A 24,027-nucleotide genomic window follows, 5' to 3' on the forward strand; every position below is an offset into this window, starting at 1 on the left:
ACTTCAATTACAGGAATATAGAATGAAAGGAGGAGTTAGTGTATGGGAACAAGAAGATTGAGCTTGTTGAATTTCTAAGAGAGCAATATCTTAAGCAGTTTTTAACTTTAACAAGTTATCTTAAGTAACTTGTTAAAGTTAAAATAATACCTGCCTCACCGTGTATTATTTTAACTTTAACAAGTTACATGACAGGTAATTTTTAAAAATGGTATATGCGCAAAGCAAAGTAGATGTGACGTCACTATTGCCTGTCTCTTACAATAATCGGGTAGTAATAATGTTAACAAATTTTATAATTCGTCTATTTGTCATATGAGTGTTTTGTTTTCATAGGTGTGGTTGCTACAATTACTTATCACCCCTAGGAAACAGTAAAAAATAAATTCTACAATGGATAAAGCAGGGCCAAGTAGGAAACGCAAACTACAGGATGAAAAATAGCAGTTTCAGGATAGCTGGACCGAAAAAAGTGGTTTTGTGCAGTCGTTTAATAATATCGTATGTTTGATTTGCAAAAGTGCTGTAGCCATACCAAAAGAATACACTATGAAAGTCTGCATTCTACATTTTCAAATCTACGGAAGAACCACGTAAACAAAAGATTTCATTTTTGAAATGAGAATTGACAGGTCAGCAAGTGATGTTTACAAAACCTATTCAAGATTTGGAAATCGCAACAGAAATAAGTTTTGAAATACCTCGCCTTATAGCAAAAAGATTACGACCATTTACAGATGGAGATTTCGTTAAAGATTGCCTTGAGATAGCTGCTAAAAAATTTGTCCTGAATCAGCCAAAAATGTTGAAAAAATTCAGTTAAACAGGATGACTGTGCAAAGAAGAATTACTGCAATGTCAGAAAATGTAAAGGATCAATTAACATCTTATTCAAAGAAATTTGCCTATTTTTCATTAGCTATTGATGAATCAACTGACATTACTTCCACAGCCCAGTTGTTAATATTTGCATGTGGAATAATGCAAGAGTTTGAGGTAAGCGAGGAGCTCATTGGAATGAGTTCATTGTCAGATCAAACGAAAAGTAATGACATGTTCACTAGGCTTTTGGAACAGTGTTCCAAAATTGATTTAGATCTGACAAAATTATCAGGTATCACGACTGACGGAGCTCCTTCCATGATAGGAGCTAATTCTGGATTGATAGCATTATTGAAACAGCATTTGGGATGGCACGACGATGAGTTGATACAATTCCACTGTATAACCCCAGGAGAGCTTGTGCCATAAGAAACTTGGATTTGAACATGTCATGAAAGTTGTGGTTTCAACGATTAATTTTATAAAATCCCGTAGCCTTAATCACCGACAATTTAAAAAGTTTCTTCAAGAAACTTTTTAAATTGAAAGTGAATATGGTTACCTAATTTTTTACACAGAAATGAGGTGGCTAAGTCGTGGACAAACATTGGAGCGGGTTCCTAAATTTAATTGATGAAATTGAAATCTTCATGACTGAAAAAAAAAAAAAACGTCCATGACATAAAAAAAGCCAGATTGGTTATGTGACTTAGCCTTTCTGGTTGACGTTACTAATCATTTAAATACGTGACTTCAGGGCAAAGATCAATTGGTTACTCAACTTTACGGCCACATTTTGTCTTTTCAGTGCAAGTTAAATCTATTTCAAATCCAACTGAAGTCAGAGAATTGCATCCATTTTCCTAATTATAAGAAAGTTTCTGGAAAGTTCAATGTCGACTTCAAAACTGTGTATGTTGAAAAGATTGATAACTTGATATCAGCCTTCAAGGATCGGTTTTCTGATTTAAAAAAGTGAAACCGTTGCTAGATTTATTTAGCAATCCTTGTGCCATTTTGCCCGAAAATGCACCCGAATAAGCAGCACTTGAACTCATCGACATTCAAAACGATGAGAGGCTGCGAAATAAATTCAAAGACAATTTATTAAACTTCTATCATTGTGTCGATAAAAACAATTATAAATGATTGCTAGATAATGCATTAAAATGTGCAAGCCTCTTTGGCTCAACGTATATTTGTGAACAAACTTTTTCAGTCATGAATATTAACAAATCTTAACAAATCAAAAAATAGGAACCGCTTGACTGATGAAAATTTAGAATCAATTTTGCGGTTGGCTACTACAAAACTTGAACCAAATATCAAAACAATTGTCAAATCAATGCAATGTCATGCATCAAATTAAATTCACTTACTTTTTATTACCTTTTTTGTAACAATTATGATAGGTATAAATAAAATAAACAATATATGGTAGATAACTTTCAAGTTTTTTTTTTGGTGGCCCTCCCATAAGTAACAGTGGAACTATGTGGCCTTCAGCCTTAACAAGTTTGTGCATCCTGATTTAGAGGCTTTAATGTTTTGGATTTTGTAATAACTTTACAAGATGTAGTTGTTAATGAATGTTCTCACTACTGTCAGTTTGTGAGAGTGTTCATGAGGTACTTGTTTGGGAAGTGCTGAAACAAGAAAAGGTTGCTGTCAAAAATGGGTATACGGGGAAGTATAAAGCAGGTGATTATGGAAAGCTCTGTAGCAGATCAGCTCATCTAATCATCAACAGAATGATTAGATGAGCTGAGCAGAAAAGATGTTGACAGTGCATGGAAATTCACAAGGCAGTACCTAACACAAAGCAATGTATAACTGCATACCAAGGGTTAAGTGAGTAAATAGAGTAGAAGTGAAATAAATGAACAGTGAAATCAAGCAAGTCATGTTGGAAAAGAAAATGCTATGGAGGAGGTACTAGACAGTTGGTAGTGATCAGACCCAGGAAGAGTATAAAGTGCAGGCTAAGAAGCTAAAGAGCATGGTAAGGAAAGAAAAAGTGCAGTATGGGAGGAGATTGGTTGGTCAGGCCAAGGTAATTATGGCAGATTGGCACTAGTGGATAGTCAGGGCAGCTGAGTGACCATTGCAATGGATATCATTGAACAAGCACTTTATCAGTGTATATCACACTGATGTAAATGATGCCATGCAATATATAGAAGTGTGGCAAGTATTAGAAGAATTGGAAGTGAAAGAATCACAGAATTCCATTGGCATATCCTGGAGTTTATTGCACCTGTAACTTACCTTATATTGGTGAGACCGATGTTAAATTGTGAATGAAGAATTTTATGATTATTAATACTTCATTCATGATTTAACATGAATTGCATTTCCTGAGTTAAGTGTGCTCCTACGAGTAAATTGTAAACACTTACTGTTTTTTGTTCATTGAAATAATAATTGTAATTTTTTTTGTTATTTATCTTATATAAATTCTTTATATTATCTTGTAAATGTATCCTAAGCGAACTGTAATATATGCATTTTATTTGTTGTTACTGAAAGTGAAAGTATTTCTAAGGGATTCTGCTAATGTGATTTTATTGGCTGCTGTCAGAAAACTAAGTTATTTTAAGATAGCGCGTGCCTTAGCGTTAGGAACTGTACAACGATTACGTGGGAATTTCATTGTAAACTGAAAGAGCGAAGAAAAACAAGTTTGGGGGGTAAAAAGAGAGAGGATTTATGGCATATAGGAAGAAGGAACCAGAAGGAAAATGGAGAGAGTGTAGGAAGGTCGTGAGATGTGATCTAACCTGGGATCGTATGGTGTAATAAAGATTTGAAACTTGTTCCTATTTTAATGAATCTTACTTCAAACTCATATTTATTTATAGTTTCCTGTCACCTTGTAAAGGAATTTACCTGAGTGAAAGGATAATAATATGATCAAGATTTTAAGACAAGTTATTATAAGCAAGAAAATACATTTTCCAGTCTTAACAAATAAGTTATTGAACTCAGGGATACTATAAGTTTTGTGTTGCCTATAGTGGAAGATTATCGAGAGCCTAGCAGTGTTGTAAGAGTTTTCCATAATGTGTAAGCTATGATGATCATACTGGTAAGAATATCTATTCTATAACTAACGTGTGATAGTGTTGCTTGTGTCTGGAGAACTTCGTCAAATTTCATGTTATTGGAGCCAGCTAGTCAAGCTTGAATGAGTGATATTATAAAACATTTCCTTGTGAAACTAATGCAAGAAACTTCATTGAAGAATTAGTTTGTGTTTGAATGTGTTATCTCACAATGTATATGTAAATTCAAGACCGAGCCTTTTAAGAACTATTTTAATCCTCTGATAGATATTGACGATGCTAGCTAAGTGTTTGATAAAATTGAAGTTTGTGATTATTCTATGAGACTAAAAAGAATTAATTTTTAAGTGTTTTGCTGAATATTGTTCTTATTTAAGGTGAAACTAAGTTGAAATCCTAATGGATGAGAATTGTGAAAGCCTTATATATATGTTCTAGCAGTAAATGATGCACTCAGCTGAGTAGAATCTAAATACTTTATAGAATGGATAAATTATTTTCTAATTGTATTGATCTTAATAGAGTTCTTGTTTCTCATGTAAGAATAATTTTGTGAGAGAATTAAATATCTTGTTTAACTTGATTCTTGTGCTTGCCTAATTTCAGTTTCATTGCACCGCTCATTAAAATACGAATCTTGAGGGAAACCCTATGTATAAGCAAGAAAATTTCGGCCTGTAGTAAGTTCACATTGCTGTTGTGCTATTTGGTGATCGATTCCTTCACAATAACTGTGTGATTTCAAACATAGAGTAGTGCAGTATAATAAAAATGTTCTTTATGTTTGAAAGTGGGGTCAACGAACAGCTAGCAAATATAAGGTTGGATGAAAGACAAAACCACACTGGAAATACAATCCCAATTTTAAAAAAGAGCACAAAAGATGACACATTAAATTAAAAAATTTTGGTTACAATTTTAGTAACAAGAAGTAGGCCTCTCAGATCAAGTTATTAACAACCTACACCAAATTGATTGGAAAAGTACTTGCTCATTACATCATACAAATACCTGGTATGAATGGAAATTTAAAGAAGTCTGTGAAATTTTGATTAACCACCCCAATCTTAACAATAATGGTGGCATAAAAATCCCATGAATTTGGATGGCACACATTCAGCCCACTTAGTTTCTAGCAAACCCTGACTTTAAGCAATTTTTCAGTTTATTCAGGATATTTCACATGGAAAGGGAAAATATACAAACAAATTGATGGGACAGCCATGGGCTCCCCCTTTCTCCCCCCCTAGCCAACTTTTACATAGAACACCTGGAAAAACAAGCAATCAATACAGCCACTCTCAAACCAACACTTTGGCTACGCTATGTTGATGATGTGATAACATTTGGCCACATGGCCCTGAGACATTGAAAACATTCCTAGCACATTTAAATAGCCAACACCCAAAAATCCACTTTACTATGGAACCGGAAGCCAACAACTGTCTGCCCTTCCTGGATACACTCATTACACGTCTCCCAGATGGTTCCTTATCATTTTCAGTTTTCAGAAAACCCACATATACAGGCAGATACTTACACAAACAATCACACCATCATCCTTCTCAACAACATGGCATTTTAAAAACGCTAACCCATAGAGCGAGAGCAATCTGTTCAAATGACAAGGCTCTTACTGCTGAACTGACTCACTTACGCCACACCTTCTTGGCCAACGGCTACAATCCACAAAAAATAAACAAAATACTAAACACTCCTAAGAAACCCCTCCCACCATCCACCACAGAGAACTACAACAAAACAGTCACCATCCCTTACATTAAAGGCACATCCGAAAAGATCTCAAGAATTCTCATTAAACATAAACTACGCACTACATTCAGACCATGTAGCAAATTAGCCACCCTCATCCGCTCACCCAAGGACAGCATTCCTCCTTTATCACATCCAGGAGTCTACCAAGTACCCTGCTCATGCAATCAAGCCTACTACGGTCAAACAGGAAGAACTGTGAATATCCGCATCAGCGAACATAAACGATACGTCCGGAAATATCATTATGGGAAGTCGGGCCTAGCAGACCATACTCTGGATACCCCTGCACACAGGATCAACTGGAAAAACACAAAAGTACTACACAGAAACCCATATAAATCAGAGAGATTGTTCTTAGAGGCGACAGAAGCCCTAAAACACACCCCAAATCTCAACAAATATGGCTGTATTAACTTGCCGAAGATCTGGGAGACAGTCATATTAAGGAAAAACTAGCACTTTTCTAGGACTCTAGCAATATATGATAGCGTTTTTTTTTTTTTTTTTTTTTTCAGATAGAGGGCGCCAAAATCAGGACTCTAGTCTTTGTGTTGCTGCTACAATTTTGTTAATGTACACCATGTTGTTTTAGTCTCGCGTATTGTGACAAACAGTGTTTTTGTGCTCTGAAGATGCTGGTTATAATACCAGCGAAATATCAGCATCAAGTTAATAAATTAATTATTTACTTAGTTTCTGTGTTCTATTATACCGTTAAAATAATAAACAACATGTTCGACGGACACATAAGTCTGTCCACACGCTTATACAATCTGGTTACTAGGAGATGAAGTAATTTTGGAGAAGGTACAGAGGCATATAACAAAAATGATATTGGACTTATGGTAAGTGTTGGTTGGAATATTATCATTATTGCATGACACCTCCAAGGAGTCATCATGGAAGGGAAATCTACTTACATCTCACTGTCTCCCCTACTACCTAATTCTCCAATTACACACAACGATACTACTACCATCAATGCCATTGTTGAGAAGTATTTACCAGACAAATAATGTAGAGATATTTTGCTGTGGTAAAATAAAACAAAGAGAAGGAACAAAGCCAAAAGGCCATCTCTGGAAGCTGCACAAGAAAGTAGCAAGTAAGAAGATATGTGTTTTTGAATGGAGAGAGAGTGATAGTAGCATGGAATGTATTGCCTAAGAAGGTGTGAGAGTGCAGAGAGTGAATGAATTTAAGTAATATGATAGACAAAATCATCTAAGGCATATCTTCCATGAGTCTTAGAACTTTATGGAAGTCCTGAATAATAGGCACCTGAAAAATAATAACGACAATAAATATCCATTAGTCAATTAGAGATTACAAAGGGATTATACTCAACTAAAAATTTTTAATGAATATTTCAATGTGTTCAATAAAATTTCTTATATTATGCTTATGTTCACCATTTCAGGGACTAATAGAATTATTTATGTTTAATAGTTCCTTTCTCTGAAGTCATACTTCATTTCACACACGGCAACATCCACTTTAAACTGCTTTCAGTTCTGTGTAATGTTGAAGTCATTACCAAAACATGACTTTATGACAAAGAAAAGACTTACCTACTACAATTATTAATTCAGTAGGTTTAACAGAAATTGCTCAGAAAAAATTTCATTATCAAAGTTTAGTGAAGTACAAATTTATTTATGATCAGGTATAATCATCTAAATATGTAATAATCTTCTACCGTGCACAAGACAAAAACCAAACAAATGTTCTCGTTGCTGAGTGACAAATCTTTAAGAATTTTGTTGTGAATCAAGTTATGGTTTCTATACATTCATGCAATTTATGGTTTCCATTTAAGCAGCTCCAGTTTGTTTTCTATTTCTGTGAAGGACTCACCACAAACAGCAGCTCTACTTAAGTGGGTAAAGCTGCAGAAGAAGAAGTTTGCTTTCTATTTAAAAAAATGGGGATTAAAAATTTTAGATTTTAAGATTTTTCTGATCATCACTCTAAATGCCACCTACTAGTAGCATTCAGAGTGATCAGAAAAAGTGTAAATTTTTCTGCTTACTAGTCCTATGAAAAGTAAATTATTATTCTGATCTATCAGTGAGCTGATCACTTATTCACTTTGCAGAGTGTATGTCTGTGTGTATTTCAAAAACACTAACATTTCGTGGTCATAGCAAGTGTCAAAAATAAAAAAAGCTTAAAAACTTAAATTTTTACCTCTCCTTCTGAAACACCTAGGCACAGTTTGTCAACAGCAACTAATCTTCCTGTTTTGCTGGCTTCATAAATCTAAGAGAAAAAGATAAACTGTTATCATTCTTGTAAGAAAGATATAGGGAAAGATATTGTAAGGGAATTGTCAGTGCCCTTGACCACATTGTTTAATCTAAGTCTCATGGCACAAGAAAGTAGCAAGAAGATATTTCACCCTCTCAGGAATTACCTCTAGGTAATTTCTGAGGGGGTGGAAAGAAAGGAAAATAGTTCCACTGCATAAAGGAGGCTCCAAGACTGAAGCAGCAAATTACCAACCAACCAGCATATAAGGAATTGTTGTCAAAGTATTGGAGAAGTTGGTCAAGAGCAAAATACAGGAATGGGTAAATGGAAATGGGATACTGTATGAGGGGCAGCATGGTTTTGTGAAGGGTAGGTCATGTCTCAGTAACTTGCTCACGTTTTATAATGCAGTGACAGCTGTGTTGGATAAATGTAATGGGTTTCCAGTGATACTATTGGACCTTGCAAAGGCCTTTGACAGGATACCACATGAAATCCTAATCAGTAAACTGCAGCACATGGGGATGGATATAGGGTTGGTGAGATGGATAGGAAGGTGGGTGATGGAGAGATATTAGAGAGTAGTTTATTCAGGAGTAGAATTCAAAAGAAGGCCTGTGACTAGTGGTGTGATGTAGGGTTCTGTTCTTGGACTGCTACTGTTTAATTTATTCATTAATGACACAGGAAAGAATCAGAGAGGAACTGTTCAGTTATTTGCTGATCATGCACAGTTGGGTAGAGCAATAGTTAATATAGATGATGTCAAAATTTTGCAGGATGATATGGATAGATTGGCAGACTGGACAAAGGAGAATGGATGTCAGTTTAATGTGGCAAAGTGTAAGGTTATGCATTTTGGGGTGAAAAGATTAGCAGCTATATACCACATTGGTGTAACTGTACTCCAGGAAATTGACGAAGCCAGAAACTTGGGAGTGTTAGTATATAGGAAGTTAGAATGGGGAACATAGCAAAAGTGGCTAAAGCAGCTCTTCAGATCACTTAGTTACTGAAGAATACTTTGATGAGCAGAAACAAGCAAATTATTGTTCTTCTTAATTGAGCCTTGATAAGACGACATCTTGACTACTGTATGCAGCTCTGGGCACCACGGTTTCTAGTGATGAGGAGGAGGAGATGGAGATCCAGAGGTGAGTGACAAAGATGGTAGCAGGTCTATGGAATGAACCTTATGAGAACAGGCTAAAGATTTGTGGGGTAGAAACTGGTTGATAGGCAGAAAATGGGTGATATAATTAAGACATACAAATTACGATAGTTCTCCCACCACTAGACCTGTTTGGAAAATCTGGTCTAGTGGTGGGAGAACTATCAGCCACCTATGGAAACTGAGTAAGAGTATAGTTAGCAAGGGTGTTTGAACTAGGTTTTATTGCTTGGAGAGTAGAGAATGAGAGAATAGGTTGCCAGAGTCTGTTGTGGGTGCCATGACTGTGAATGAGTTCAAAGCAAATGATAGATGCTGCAAAAATATTGGATAGTTCTTGACATGAATGGCAGGACAATTTAATTACTTGTTGCAGTAAGGCTCAGTGGAATACCGGCATACTTTTCTCTTCATGAAAGATAAGGATAAGGGTGTAGACCCAAGTAGCTATTGTTCAATAACATGCGTACCAACCAGTGGAGGCTGGTGAAAATTTTATGTGGGGGTGCTGCATATATATACAAAAAAAAAAAAAAAAATCCTAATCAGTAATGAATTTATTAATAAATAAATTTACATATTAAAAAATTGCTTTATTAAAAATATTTCATCCTCACCACAAACAAACACCAATAATAAAAGTTTCTTATCAATAGCAATGGCAAGTGCAAACGAATATCAGCATTAGATTGCAGTGCATTTGTTTTGTGTAACGATAATTGAAAAAATAAAATTCTTTTCATATTTTCAACAGTGACACTTGTCATAATTCAGCCTTGTATCTATAATAAATAAATAATTATATGTTATTTTAATAAAATAAAATAATTATTATAATTACGGCTATTTTGCCTGCTTCAGTTTTGGAGTGCCCCTGTTTAAATGTCATTGGCTATTTACTCATGGATTCTTAGGGCATTGTAAGTGTAAATGTACCAAAAAGTATATGTAGCATAAGGAATAGAAATTTACACATACCTTTTTATGGGTGTTGCGGCTTTTCCTCTTTCTGCGATGTCGAAAAACTACTGAGTGTGTGTGTGGGGGGGGGGGGTTAGGCAATTTGGTAGAATTAAGTTAGTAAAACCCGTTTTTTTTTCGTAATATATATAAACATATATATTATATTATATAGGGTGGGGAAAGGGTGAAAGGGTTGATTTTTTAAAATAGGGAGGGGGAAGGGGAAAGGTGGTTGACGGAGTGCGTTCCGTTTCGACTATTCATGGTCGTCATCTGAACACATTGGGAAAGTGGATGCTATGTCAGGTTGGGTAGGTGCTTCTGCTTTTGAAGTGTTTGTGTTGCTGCCTATTGGTCGGGGTTGTGACCTCAATTTTATGTTGTGAAGCTTCCAAACCTCGGAGATTATGTAGGGCCTGTGTACGTTGATAGGGATCGCGTCACACTTTATAGCTATTGTTTCCGATATTCGGAGCATTGTTTCATTGTCTTGTTTGTCTACTATGATGGCCTTGTCGATCTGCGGGGTATGTTTTTGTTCAAGGGCATGAACAGCTATTTCCGTTTTTCCTGTGCTTTGTATTTGATTTTTCTTTTTGATGTTACATTTTTTAGTTTTAAATGTTCTGGAATAGGGATGATTCTTGTAGTCTAGCCCATAAAGACCTGATGGTGGAACCTGTGTAAGTGATGTCACAGTTTTTTTTGGCAGGGAAATTTATAGACTACATTGTGGTGTTCAAATATTTCTTTCTGTGAGTGAGGTTTGGTGGATTTTAGGAGGTTTGCCAGTTTTTGGTTTGTGGTGAATACCAGTTTGTAGTCAGTATGTTTGAAGATGTATTTATAGGCTTTGTATGTGTTTTGGGTGTATGGTAGTTTGATAAATTTTTGTGTAGGGAAGTTCGTTTTGGTACTATATTTTGATTGGTTGAAAATTTGTAAGCATTTATGAATTGTGATAAGATGACAGATTTTTTAACAGAATATGGATGGTATGAGTGTAAATGGAGGTAGTTTCCGATGTGCGAGGGTTTGTGGTATATTTTCGTGGCTATTTTGTTGTGTGTTCTGGTTAATGTCAAGTTTAAGAAATTGATGGATTTGTTCTATTCATAAATGCTTAATTTTCAACCAATCAAAATAGTCTAAACGCAGAAATAAAAAAACTAACACAGATCTTCTTAAATCACAACTATCCCACACAACTGATTAACTATGCAAACAAGACGGCAAAAAACTGCCAAAACAACCCAAGTACCAAAACGAACTTCCCTAAACAAAAAATTATCAAACTGCCATACACCCAAAACACATACAAAGCCTATAAATACATCTTCAAACATACTGACTACAAACTGGTATTCACCACAAACCAAAAACTGGCAAACCTCCTAAAATCCACCAAACCTCACACACAGAAAGAAATATTTGAACAGCACAATGTGGTCTATAAATTTCCCTGCCAAAAAGACTGTGACATCACCTACACAGGTTCCACCATCAGGTCTTTATGGGCTAGACTACAAGAACACTTCCATGATTGTAACATCCCTATTCCAGAACATTTAAACACTAAAAAACGTAACATCAAAAAGAAAAATCTAATACATAGCACAGGAAAAACGGAAATAGCTGTTCACACCCCTGAACAAAAACATACCCTGCAGATCGACAAGGCCATCATAGTAGACAGACAAGACAATGAAACAATGCTCAGAATATCTGAAACAATAGCTATAAAGTGTGATGCGAACTCTATCAACGTACACAGGCCCTACATAATCTCCGAGGTTTGGAAGCTTCACAACATAAAATTGAGGTCACAACCTCGACTAATAGGCGACAACACAAACACTTCAAAAGCAGAAGCACCTACCCGACCTGACATAGCATCCACTTTCCCAATGTGTTCAGATGACGACCACGAATAGTCGAAACGGACCGCACCCCGTCAACCACCTTTCCCCTTCCCCCTCCCTATTTTAAAAAATCAACCCTTTCACCCTTTCCCCACCCTATATAATATAATATATATGTTTATATATATTACGAAAAAAACCCAGGTTTTTCTAACTTAATTCTACCAAATTGCCTACCCCCCCCCACACACACACTCAGTAGTTTTTCAACATCGCAGAAAGAGGAAAAGCTGCAACACCCATAAAAAGGTATGTGTAAATTTCTATTCTTTATGCTACATATACTTTTTGGTACATTTACACTTACAATGCCCTAAGAATCCATGAGTAAATAGCCAATGACATTTAAACAGGGGCACTCCAAAACTGAAGCAGGCAAAATAGCCGTAATTATAATAGTTTATTAAGAGGAGTAACATGGGAGTTTTCCCAGAAATAATATACAAAATAAAATAAGATTTACAAAAAAATAGTTCACCACAAACACGCGCCAATAATAAACGTTTCATAACTCACAGAAATAATGAGCGCAGGCATAAGATACACTGCCCAAGCGGCAGTATATCGAATGACATAATGTGCAACGATAGCAAACAAAGATCGCACTGCATTTGTTTCGTGTAATGATAATTGAAAAAATATTATTCTTTTCATATTTTCAACAGTGACACTCATCATAATTCAACCTTATCTCTATAATAAATAAATAATTATATGTTATTTTAACAAAATAAAATAAAATTTATGAAAAATAGTTCACCACGCACACGCATCAATAATAAACGTTTCATATCTCACAGAAATATGAAAAATACACATACTAAAAATACACTGCCGCGTGAGCAGTTACAGTTGGGAATAACGCAACAAGCAATGACAAGGGCAAACGAATATCGACATTAGAAAGCAGTGCATTTGTTTCGTAATCTAAAGTGTTAATCGAACAATTCCAATTATTAACTATTCAATCAATGTCAAAACATAAGCGGTAGCCTTTAACATGTTGCACTGCATTTATGTAATGTTGTAAGCATTGTTATTATTTATAAACACAAACAAAATTTAATTTTTTCATTTTTTCCTTGGGGGTGCTGCAGTGTCGCAGTGCTTATATATGGGCTGCCACTAGTACCAACGGATAATCAGATAATCAGATTTATCTAATCAGATAATCAGATGCTGCAAAAATATTGGATAGTTCTTGACATGAATGGCAGGACAATTTAATTATTTATTGCAGTAAGGCTCAGTGGAATACCGGCATACTTTTCTCCGGGAGCGGCTCATGCATAGGCACTGCGGAACTGCAGCACCCCCAATTTTTCTCGATATATAAATATATTTATTAATTTATTTATTTGCTTGTAATATTTAATTTTATCATCAACAATCCTATACAATTCTCTTATTTAGTATAAAAAATAATAAAAATCTATCCTGTAGCACTTAGGAGGGCGAAGGATGCTAGCAGCACTGTGTTTACCACAGTGTCATATTGCTACGTGCGCAAGCATATGCGCATCATAGTAAGATGTGAGCAATTAGCGTAATGCGGCACTGTCTGTCACGCAGTTCCACTGTTGTTTATATGCAATTTGCGCCAGTAGTAGAGTGTTCGTAGTGCTTATCATGTTCACTCCGTCTCTTTAAATATTTGGACATCACAATTAAAGACATAACTATAGAACATTATTCGGGTTACGATAAAGGATTTTATTTTTAAGTAATTTTGAATTATACTAAACTATAATTTTATCGATAAACAATATTTTTTCATGTTTAATTTATTTTTTAATTTTTATCATATTTCGATATTTTATCCAAACATGTTTGGATAAAGTGTATATGTATATTTCGAAAGTTGCAGCACCCCCCACGATTTCAAGCCATGAGCTGCCACTGCTTTTCTCTTCATGAAAGATAAGGATAAGGGTGTAGACCCAAGTAACTATTGGCCAATAACATACGTACTTAAGCATAGTTGGTACGTATGTTATTGGCCTATGATTGCAGTGAACAGCAAATTCCATATACCACTACTTATCAGATTTATCCAATTAAACAAAAAAGCAATTTTCAAAAATCTAGAGCAACAAATGACCAGATCCTTATTAATAAAATGATCCTAGCAATTTAAAAAAAAAAAAAAAAACCTTAAACATTACATGGATAGACTATAAGAAAGCATTTGATTCCCTCACACCCTCCTGGATCCTAAAATCACTACAAATATTTGGAATTAACAAAAACGTATGTTCGTTTCTGACTGCTGCTATGAAATCATCATTAATAATCAATAATGATTAATTTGGAAATTTAGCATTAAATGTGGAATTTTCCAAGGTGATTCCTTGCCACCATTGGTCTTCAATATTGCTCTTCAATATTTCTTTGATACCTTTGTCTATGATTTTGAAGAAAACAAAACTTGGATATGAAATTCCTAAATACAATATTAAAATTTCTCATCTGTTGTATATGGATGACTCGAAGTTATATGGAAAATCGACACAGCAAATAGATTCATTACTGAATACAGTTCGCATTTTTTGTCAAGACATCAAAATGGAATTTGGTTTAGATAACTGCGCAATTTTATATATTAAACGAGGAAAAATTAATGATACCAGCAATTTTAATTTTGATCAAGGGAAATATATAAAAGCAATTTCAACTAACAAACACTATAAATACCTAGGAATATTAGAAGCCAGTGATATTCTCCACTTGAAAATTAAACAACAGGCAGCAGCAGAAAACACCAAAAGATAGAAATATTCAGAAAACATGGATTAAACATAATGAGAGCAATGAACTCTTAGGTGATACTAGTGATCTAATACAAGATTGGACAAATTTGACAGCAAAACTAGAAAATTAATGACTATGCATCATGCATTACATCCACGAAGTGATGTTGACCGGCTGTACCTACCAAGAAGAATAGGCAGACAGAGACTGCTGCAAGTGAGACAGACTGTGGAAGAAGAAGAAATTAGTTTAAAAAATTACATTGACAATAGCTCTCAACAAATGCTTCCGACCATTTCACAAGAGGGCCTTCTAAAAGTAATAGGAAACAAATTCTATTACAAAAAGGATGAGCAAAATAACCAATATGTGCACTGCAAAAATAAACCTTTGCATGGCCAACTTCTTCGAGATACTGAGGAAAAAACTGATATGACTGAACTGACATGGCAATGGCTACAACATGGATATATTAAAAAAGAAACAGAAGGATTTATTCTAGCAGCTCAAGAACAGGCATTACAAACTAACACAATCAAAGCAAAAATTTTGAACATCAATAATAACAGCAAATGCAGATTATGCAATGAGACTGTAGAACATCTAATTAGTGCCTATAGCAAGATAGCCCAAACTGATTATAAATAAGGTTATGATCAAGTGGCTAAAATAATTCATTGGCATGTATGCAAAAAATATAGCTTTCCTACTTCTGATAATTGGTGGCAGCATAAAACAGAGACAGTATTGGAAAATGAAACAGCAAAAATTCTCTGGGACTTTAGAATATAAAAACTGATTGGCACATGGAACACAATAGACTTGACATCATAATTATCGACCATCGACAGGTTTGGATTATTGATTATTGCTGCACCCAGTGATGACAACATTAACAACAAAGAACTGGAAAAAAATACTAAATATTAAGATCTGGCAATCAAAGTTGGCCAGGCCACACCAAAGTAATCCCAGTAGTTATTAGTGCACTTGGTGCAATTTCAAAAAAGCTATAACTATTTACAAGAATTAAACATCAACGAAGTAACACAATATGATCTACAAAAAAGGGCATTACTTGGACCAGTCCATATTTTACGACACTACCTGATAGACTATTCTTAGATTCTTGGGCAGAATCTAAATTGCTTGGTATAACCAGTGAAATTGTTGTTTGAAAGATATCTTGTTTTGACTGTGTATCAATTATGTGAATAAAATAATAATAATAATAATGTAACTTAATAGTACTGTATATTCTGAACTATATACCTAGGGGGATATTCTGAACCTATACCTAGGGGGATCGCATATTTTAGAAGTAAACTAAGATGGATAGGATTCATTAAAGTGAGATCTGTTAATAGAAACTGATTTTTTGTTCAAAGATTGGAAGGTTTTTAAGTTGAAGTAATGTTGTGTACATTCTGGAAAGCAGCAATCATAGAGCTAAAGCTGTTATTTCCCATTACTGTAAATTCATTTTTTTTTTTATATAACTATCCAACACATGAAGGATACAGCAACCTATAGAATAGGGATGCACAGACCACAGGCTGCATGCAACCCTCCGTTGATTTGCTGGCGGCCCGCTTCACCGTGTATTATTTTAACTTTAACAAGTTACACGGATGTGCTTAAGGGTCAAAGCTGTATAACTGAGAGGAGACCTCCACATAGCCTTTAAAGGAATGCAGAGAACCAACCAGGGCTTCTGACCTAATGTCCAATCCTCACCTTCTCGTGGTGCACCCTGTTGGGTATCTACTTGGATACTGAACGAACGAGGATGGGCTGACAATTTGGGATTTAGCCAACCAAATTGTATTCTTATTGGTTAAACCAAAATAAAAAATGATGGTACAACATGACAAAATTTCATGCCGGCTGGGGCGACGCCTGGTTAAACAAGGCCCCCCGCTGTTTTCGCCAGGGAACCAGGGCAAACAGTGAAAAGTCAGCTACCGGAACAAATCTGAAAACAAACCCCAACTCAACATCACCAGAGTTAAAGATCGGTACTATCAACGTAAGAAGCCTGAATGGCAAAGAAATGGAGCTAGCTGAGGAATTAGATAAGTACCAGATCAACATAATAGGGGTGACTGAAACAAAAAAGACAAAAACTGGTGAGATCTTTCTGAGCAATAAATACAAAATGTTATATTCAGGCAATGTCAAGCAAGGAAAAGAAGGAGTAGCCATAGTATTCAACACAAAATACGAGGCTAATCTTCTTGAATGGCAAGCAGTCTGAAGTAGAGTAATGTGGGTAAATATGAGAATGGGGAACTGGACAATGAGACTTATTTGTGCCTATGGTCCCACAGAACGTTCTACTAAGGTAGAAGTAGAGGAATTTTTTGAGGATTTAAAAAAAGCAACTGACACAATGAAAAATGAAAAGTTGGTCCTTGTTGGGGATCTAAATAGCAGAGTAGGAAATGATTGTGAGACATACAAAAATATTTAGGGAAAATTTGGAGAAAAGAGCAAAGCTAATAATAATGGCAAACACCTGTAGGATTTCTGCTCAGAACATGGACTGGTTATTACTAACACCATGTTCCAACATAGAAATGTGCACAAATTCACATGGAGAGAAGAGGCTAGAAATAAGAAAAGTCTCATTGACTATGTTATTGTTGATAGTGATGTTTTCTCCGTGGTGCAGGACACCAGAGTGTGCAGAGGATTTGAAATTGGAAGTGATAACTATTTAGTCTTGAGCAAGATAAAATTGAATTTCATATTAAAAAGAATAACATGTAAGAAAGTTTTAAAGCGAATAAAAGTTGAGCAGCTCTCAGATGTGAACTGTAGACTAAAATACACAAAGATGATTGAAGGCAAAATGAAAGAATTTGAGAACAGGAATCAAACCTTGGAGATTCAGTGGCAAACTCTGAAGAAAACATTGATTGATTCAGCCAGAGAGGCATGTGGTGAGGTTGTCTGCAAGGAGAGAAAAATCAGGACTCCATGGTAGACACAGGAAGTTAAAGAGGCAGTGAAGGAAAAGAAGAAAGCATATCAAAAGTTCCTGGCAAATAAGTCAGCTTTTGCTCTTAGAGAATACAAAGACAAATGTAAGAAAGCGAAACACTGTGTAAAACTAGCTACACAAAAGTCATGGGAGGACTTTGGCAAGAACATAGAAAATAAATATCAAGAAGGTGGTAAGATATTCTAGAGGTTGTTGAAGAAGCTCAGAAATGGAGGAAAGAGTGCTGTAAAAGGAGTTAGAGATGATAAAGGTGACATGAAAACAGGAGAAAAAGATATCCTTTAAGTATGGAGTAATTACTTCAAAAAATTGCTAAATGAAAAAAGCAGTGATAGCACAGTGGTAAAAAACACTCAACAGGCATACAGTCAGGAATACATACCAAACTTGAAGTAGAAAAAGCCATCAAAGGCTTGAAATGTGGAAAGGCAGCAGGAGTAGATGATATTCGACCAGAAATGCAGAAGTATGGTGGTATAAGAGTCTTACAGTGGCTGCACTGCATAGTACAGAAAGCCTGGACAGAGGGACGAATTCCCGATGATTGGAGTAGAGCTCTCATAGTACCCATATATAAAAAGGGAAATAAAACTGAATGTGAGAATTACAGAGGTATTTCCCTACTGAATGTTCCTGGCAAGATCTATGCATGTATACTTGAGAAACGGCGGGGAAGAATTGTGGGAGAAAAGCTTGGTGAAGAACAAGCTGAATTCAGGCGAAATAGAGGCTGTCAGGATCATATCTTCACTTTACGACAAATAGTCGAGAAAGCATGGGAATATAACAAAGATCTGTATTTAAGTTTTGTCGATTTGGAAAAGGCATATGACAAGGTGCCAAGAGGGAAATTATTCAATACACTGCAGTTATATGGTGTCAATGGGGCATTATATCAAGCAATACTTAGTCTTTATTTGAGTTGTAAGTCAGCAGTTAGAATTGAAGGAAGTACAGGAAGATGGTTTAATGTTAAATCTGGTGTGAGACAAGGATGTACATTATCCCCTCTGTTATTCGTTATCTATATGGATCACATTATGAAGGAAAGTGGTATTAAACATGATATCAAAATTGGAGAAGTTAATGTCAGCTCTTTGCTTTATGCAGATGATGTTATACTTCTAAATAAATCTGCTACAAGTCTGCAAGATTCTCTGACTAAATTGAATAGCTGTTGTAATAGATATAGTATGAAGGTCAGCAATAAAAAGACAAAGACAATGAAAATAGGCAGAATCATTGAAAATGTCAACTGTGTTGTGAATAGAGATCCTGTGGAACAAGTAAAACATTTCAGCTATTTAGGCACGATTTTTAGTGAAGATGGTAAATTAAATATAGAAATAGACAACAGAATGAACAAAGCTGGTATGGTGGGAAGTCAGTTGAATAAATTCATATGGAATAAGAGAGAAATTAGTCAGAACACTAAATTAGCTGTATACAAGACAGTGTTCAAACCAGTTTTAACTTATGGATCTGAGGGCTGGGTCAGAAGTAAAACACTTGACCAAAGACTAGAGACCACAGATATGAGAGTCCTGAGAAAGATTATAGGTGTGAACAGATGGCATCAATGGCAATATCATATTAAAAACGAGGATATTCGGAAAGAACTTGACATTGCCAGCATCCAGGAATGCGTTAGCAGAGCTAATCTCAGGTGGTATGGTCACTTAAACCGAATGGCGAGGAAAGATTAGCAAAACAAGTGTTCTCTGCCAGGTTGGCAGCAAAACGACCCAGAGGAAGACCAAGATATAGGTGGACTGATACGGTACAAAATGCCTTAGATGATAGAAATATAAGATCTCATACTGTTGGAGTCTTTACAAGTAACAGACTGATTTGGAGGAAAATTGTAGATAGGAAAGTAATAATGATGTAATTTTTTTCATGTAGTACTGTCATATCCTGTACACCCCTTGAGGGTACATGGCAGGAATTTGATGATAATGATGATGACAAGTTACACGATAGGTAATTTTTAAAAATGCTACATGCGCAAAGCAAAGTAGCTGTGATGTCATGATTGCCTGTCTACTTACGATAATCAGAAAGAAGCCTCTTTGGCTCAACATATATTTGTGAAAAAACTTTTTCAGTCATGAATATTAACAAATCGAAGAATAGGAACCGCTTGACTGATGAAAATTTAGAATCAATTTTGCGGTTGGCTATTACAAAACTCGAACCAAATATCAAAACAATTGTCAAATCAATGCAATGTCATGCATCAAATTAAATTCACTTACTTTTTATTACCTTTTTTGTAACAATCATGATAGGTATAAATAAAATAAACAATATATGGTAGATAACTTTCAAGTTTTTTTTTGGCAGCCCTCCCATAAGTAACAGTGGAACTATGTGGCCCTCGGCCTTAACAAGTTTGTGCATTCCTGCTATAGAACATCAGTGCCATGCATGAAAAGTGAATTAAAATATACCTCCTGAAAATTTCAGTGAGTTTTTCAAGATAAAAGAGAAAAGTAAATAACCGTTATTTGTGCAATAGCTCTCACGTAGGCAAACAAAAGACGATGGTAATTAGAAGCTTCCTGACAGTGCCACACTTTGAATACTCAAGAGTTATTCTTTATACATTGTAAGCAACAACTTTAGTTACACATGTATATCTAGTCTTTCTAATGGAAAATGTTGCTTTAACAATTTTTTATTTCCCCCAGTTTCAAATGGGAAATTCTAAACTAGAAAACATTTCATTATTTCTTTTACAATGTCAATAAAAGAAAGTACCACAAAACCTTTGCTAAACTTATATGTGCTAGCTTCCAGGAATTAGAAAAGAAGTATAAGAAAAAATTAAAGTGTAAGAAACAAGGCAAATGAAATGGTTGCATTAATTGAGTCTGTTCACCCAAAAATTGTTTGAATAAGTGACACATGGTTGGATGAGGACAACATCCTGACAGGAATAGAAATGGAAGTGTATGAGGTGTTTTGTGAGAACAAAAAGAGTTAAAAAAAAAAGGGGGGGGGCACTATTGATGATTGAGAAAGAGTTATGTCCATACAAGATAGAGATGCAAGAGGGAAATAGTGCCAGTGGTTTTGAGATAGAGATAAACAGAATGAAATACTTAGTTGGATGTTGTTATAGACCTGGTAATGTGGATGGTAGTGACCATGAAATGTATAATCATATTAATCAAGCAAATAAGAAAACAGTGATCATTATGGGTCATTTTAATTATGGCAATATAGACTAGGATGATGAGATAGCAACTGGAAGTAAAGAAAATGAGTTTCTTGAGATATTATTTCTGGGAAAATTCCCATGTTACTCCTCTAAGATAAACTAGTATTTTTATGGCTAATATAGCCTGCTTTTGTTTATCAACTTCCGTTACTACCACCCCTGACCTTTTCCCATCAATCCTTCCTCTTCCCCAAAAAACAGTTTTCATTTTCAGATCCTTCTTTCACCCCCCCCCAAACGCTCTCTACCCACCCTTAATAATAATAATATTATACATATAAAAAATCCAGTTTTTTCAAATAATTCCCCCACATTACTTTACCCTGACTTTCCCAAACCCCAATCCTTTTAACAGCTTAACAGCAGATGTATATATATATATCGCCAGGATAAGGAGACAGCCAACAACACCCAAAAAAGTATGTCCGAATTTTCCTCCTATATTATTCTTCATATATTAGTTTTATAACACATCAGAAATGCCCTAGGATTTGAGTAAAAAGCCAATGACATTTTAAAAAAAAGGGTATTCCTAAACGAAAATAGGCTATATTAGCCACAAAAATAATAATAATGAATTTCTTGAGTTTTTGAGGGACACCTACCTCAGACAGTATGTAACAGAGGACACACGAGGATTGAGGGCCTTGGATTTGATCATCTCATCAGAGGATAATTAAAGTCTAAAGAGGTATATGGGAAATTAAGAAACTCGATGTTAATAAGGTTGTGTGACTTGATAATATATCACCACGTGTTCTGAAGAAATGTGCCAGGGAGATGACATCTGACTTGACACATTTTTTTTAATATGAGTCCTGCACTGGGTTGAGTTCCAAAGAAGTGGAAGGAGGGCAAGATTGTGCTGCTTCATAATGGAGGTGATAGAACTCAAGTATCAAATTATAGGCCTATCTCTGTGTCACTTGTTGTGTTTAAGCTGTTGGAGAAACTGGTGAGAATTAGGTTCCTGAATTGGGTTGACAACAATAGTATTATCTTTGATGCTATCCATCAAAGATAGCATACATTTGCTAAAGGGAGGTCATGTTTTATTAATCTACTTACTTATTACAATAAGGTGAAGACTTCCTTGGACAGAAGAGTGGGATACACAGTAGTATACTTAGATTTTGCAAAGGTTTTTGATAGATTACTGCATGATAAGTTGATAATCAAACTAGAGTAGATGGCGTTGGATTTCAGATCAGTGCATTGGATCAGAGACTGGCTATCTGACAGGTGTCAGCAAGTTGTGTATGGGTAGCAATATTCCAGAAGAGGAGAGTCACTAGTGGCATCCCTCAGGGTCTGTTTTAGGGTCACTGCTGTTTAAACTATATGTTAATGATATTGGTGAAGATTTGAATGGGGATTTTCAGTTGCTTGCAGAGGATGCAAAGTTGGGACAAACTATGAAAAGTAGAGAAAATTCAAGCCTTACGAGAAGACTTGAATAGATTGAGTGAATAGGCATGGTAGTGGGAATGCCAATTCGATGTTGCCAAATGTAAAGTTTTAAAATTTGGGAAACAAAGATGGGATGTAGAATTTACACTTGGTGGGGATATATTGTTGGAGGTGAAGGAAATAGATCTTTGGGGTGATAGTTGATAAGGATCTGAAATTTAGGGGACACATTGCCAAAATTGTGAGGACAACACAAAGAATTCTGGGAATGATGCAGAGGACACTGCCTTGTAGAAGTAAGGAGATTCTTGTTCCATTGTATAAGGCTTTGATTAGGCCACACATGGACTACTGTGCCCAGATTTGGCCACCTGGTTTTCAAAAGGATGAAGAGATATTGGAAAGGGTCCAGAGGCAAGTGATGGAATGTCGAATATGAGGAAAGGTTGAGAAGATGCAATTTACAGAGTCTAGCGGATAGGAGGAAGAGGGGTAATATTATAGAGACCTACAAGTTCGTAAGGGGTTGTTATAGGATCAATGTTGGAGAGGTTTTACACAAAATGGTGGGAGATCATGAGAAAAAACCCGAGGTTATCCCTGGAAGCTGTATAAGGAGAGTGTGAGCAGGAGATTGAGAAGCAGTTTTTTTGGATGCAGATTTGTGAATGATTGAAATGCCTTACATGAGAGGATTGTTTCTGCAGAGAATTTGAGTGTATATTGAAGGCATAGTATGATAAGCTGCGTGTGTATGACAAAAGGACCTCTTAGATGAGTCTTTGAATCCATGGGGTCTTGGGATAATGATAATAATAATAATAAAATGAGAACATAAATGTTGCACAGTTCCTTATATCAAACTTAAAACTGCTTTGCTTCAGTGTCGTCAATCAACTACTGTAATATTCAAAGACCTGTACCATTATTCAGATGTCAAATTTCAAGTAACATTGAAAAAATGTTGACTTGATATTTTTGGAGCAGTAGCAGTTTTGAGATGTGCAGATTTAACAAACGTTTCATTTGGCCCAAGCCCAGAGCATTTACAAATGGATTAGCATAGTAATAATATGGGAAGAAAACTAGAGTAGCATACAGCTTTCAAAAATATAGTTATTTAATGCTCGATATGAGTAACTGTGCAAAATTGAAAATTCTGAACTGTGTCAGCAGTACTCAACATTTTCAAACCTATAGCAGATAAGGAATTCAAAAAGTTAAAAGCCAGCAGCATAAGAAATTCGACAGCCTCTAATATTGTACAATGGGTTGACCGCAACTACATTAGGAAGTGTTGTTGTCAACTTATGATCTGGGTCCTTAACAGAAGCTGTTTGTTAAAACAGCTATTATTAAGGACGCATTTGCTGATCTCTAGAAACTATAAAAGACAAGAATTAACCATTTTTGTCAAGATTTTGCACAAGAAGCCAATCAGAACTAATGGATGACAATTCGTTGGAAATTTTGAATCCTTACCTGGCTTTGGAAAGACAATAAGTGCTCTTTGGAGGAGTCCAGAAATTCTTTCTCACAAAATATTCTGCTGAATAGAGCTAGATCAATTGATTCATGGAAGATGGTGACAGACCAAAGTTAACTTTGGTCTTCCACCAAAGTCAAACCATCTCATAATTGTGAAATTGCTGTCATCTAGC

General features: G+C 35.5%; 1 protein-coding gene across 2 annotated transcripts in view; it reads right to left on the minus strand.

Moving 5' to 3' along the window:
• Positions 1-24,027, minus strand: part of LOC150103869 (ATP-binding cassette sub-family A member 2-like) — a 975,482-nt gene that overhangs the window by 148,623 nt on the left and 802,832 nt on the right. For both annotated transcript variants that reach the window (XM_090397162.1, XM_090397161.1), the window contains exon 40: positions 7,854-7,925. In XM_090397162.1, the coding sequence (XP_090253288.1) occupies positions 7,854-7,925 (72 nt within the window). The remainder of the gene's footprint in view (positions 1-7,853; positions 7,926-24,027) is intronic.

Source organism: Typopeltis vanoorti, chromosome 8, assembly GCF_054136105.1.
Source record: "Typopeltis vanoorti isolate ZY-2024b chromosome 8, IOZ_Tvanoo_1.0, whole genome shotgun sequence".
NCBI lineage: Eukaryota > Metazoa > Arthropoda > Arachnida > Uropygi > Thelyphonidae > Typopeltis > Typopeltis vanoorti.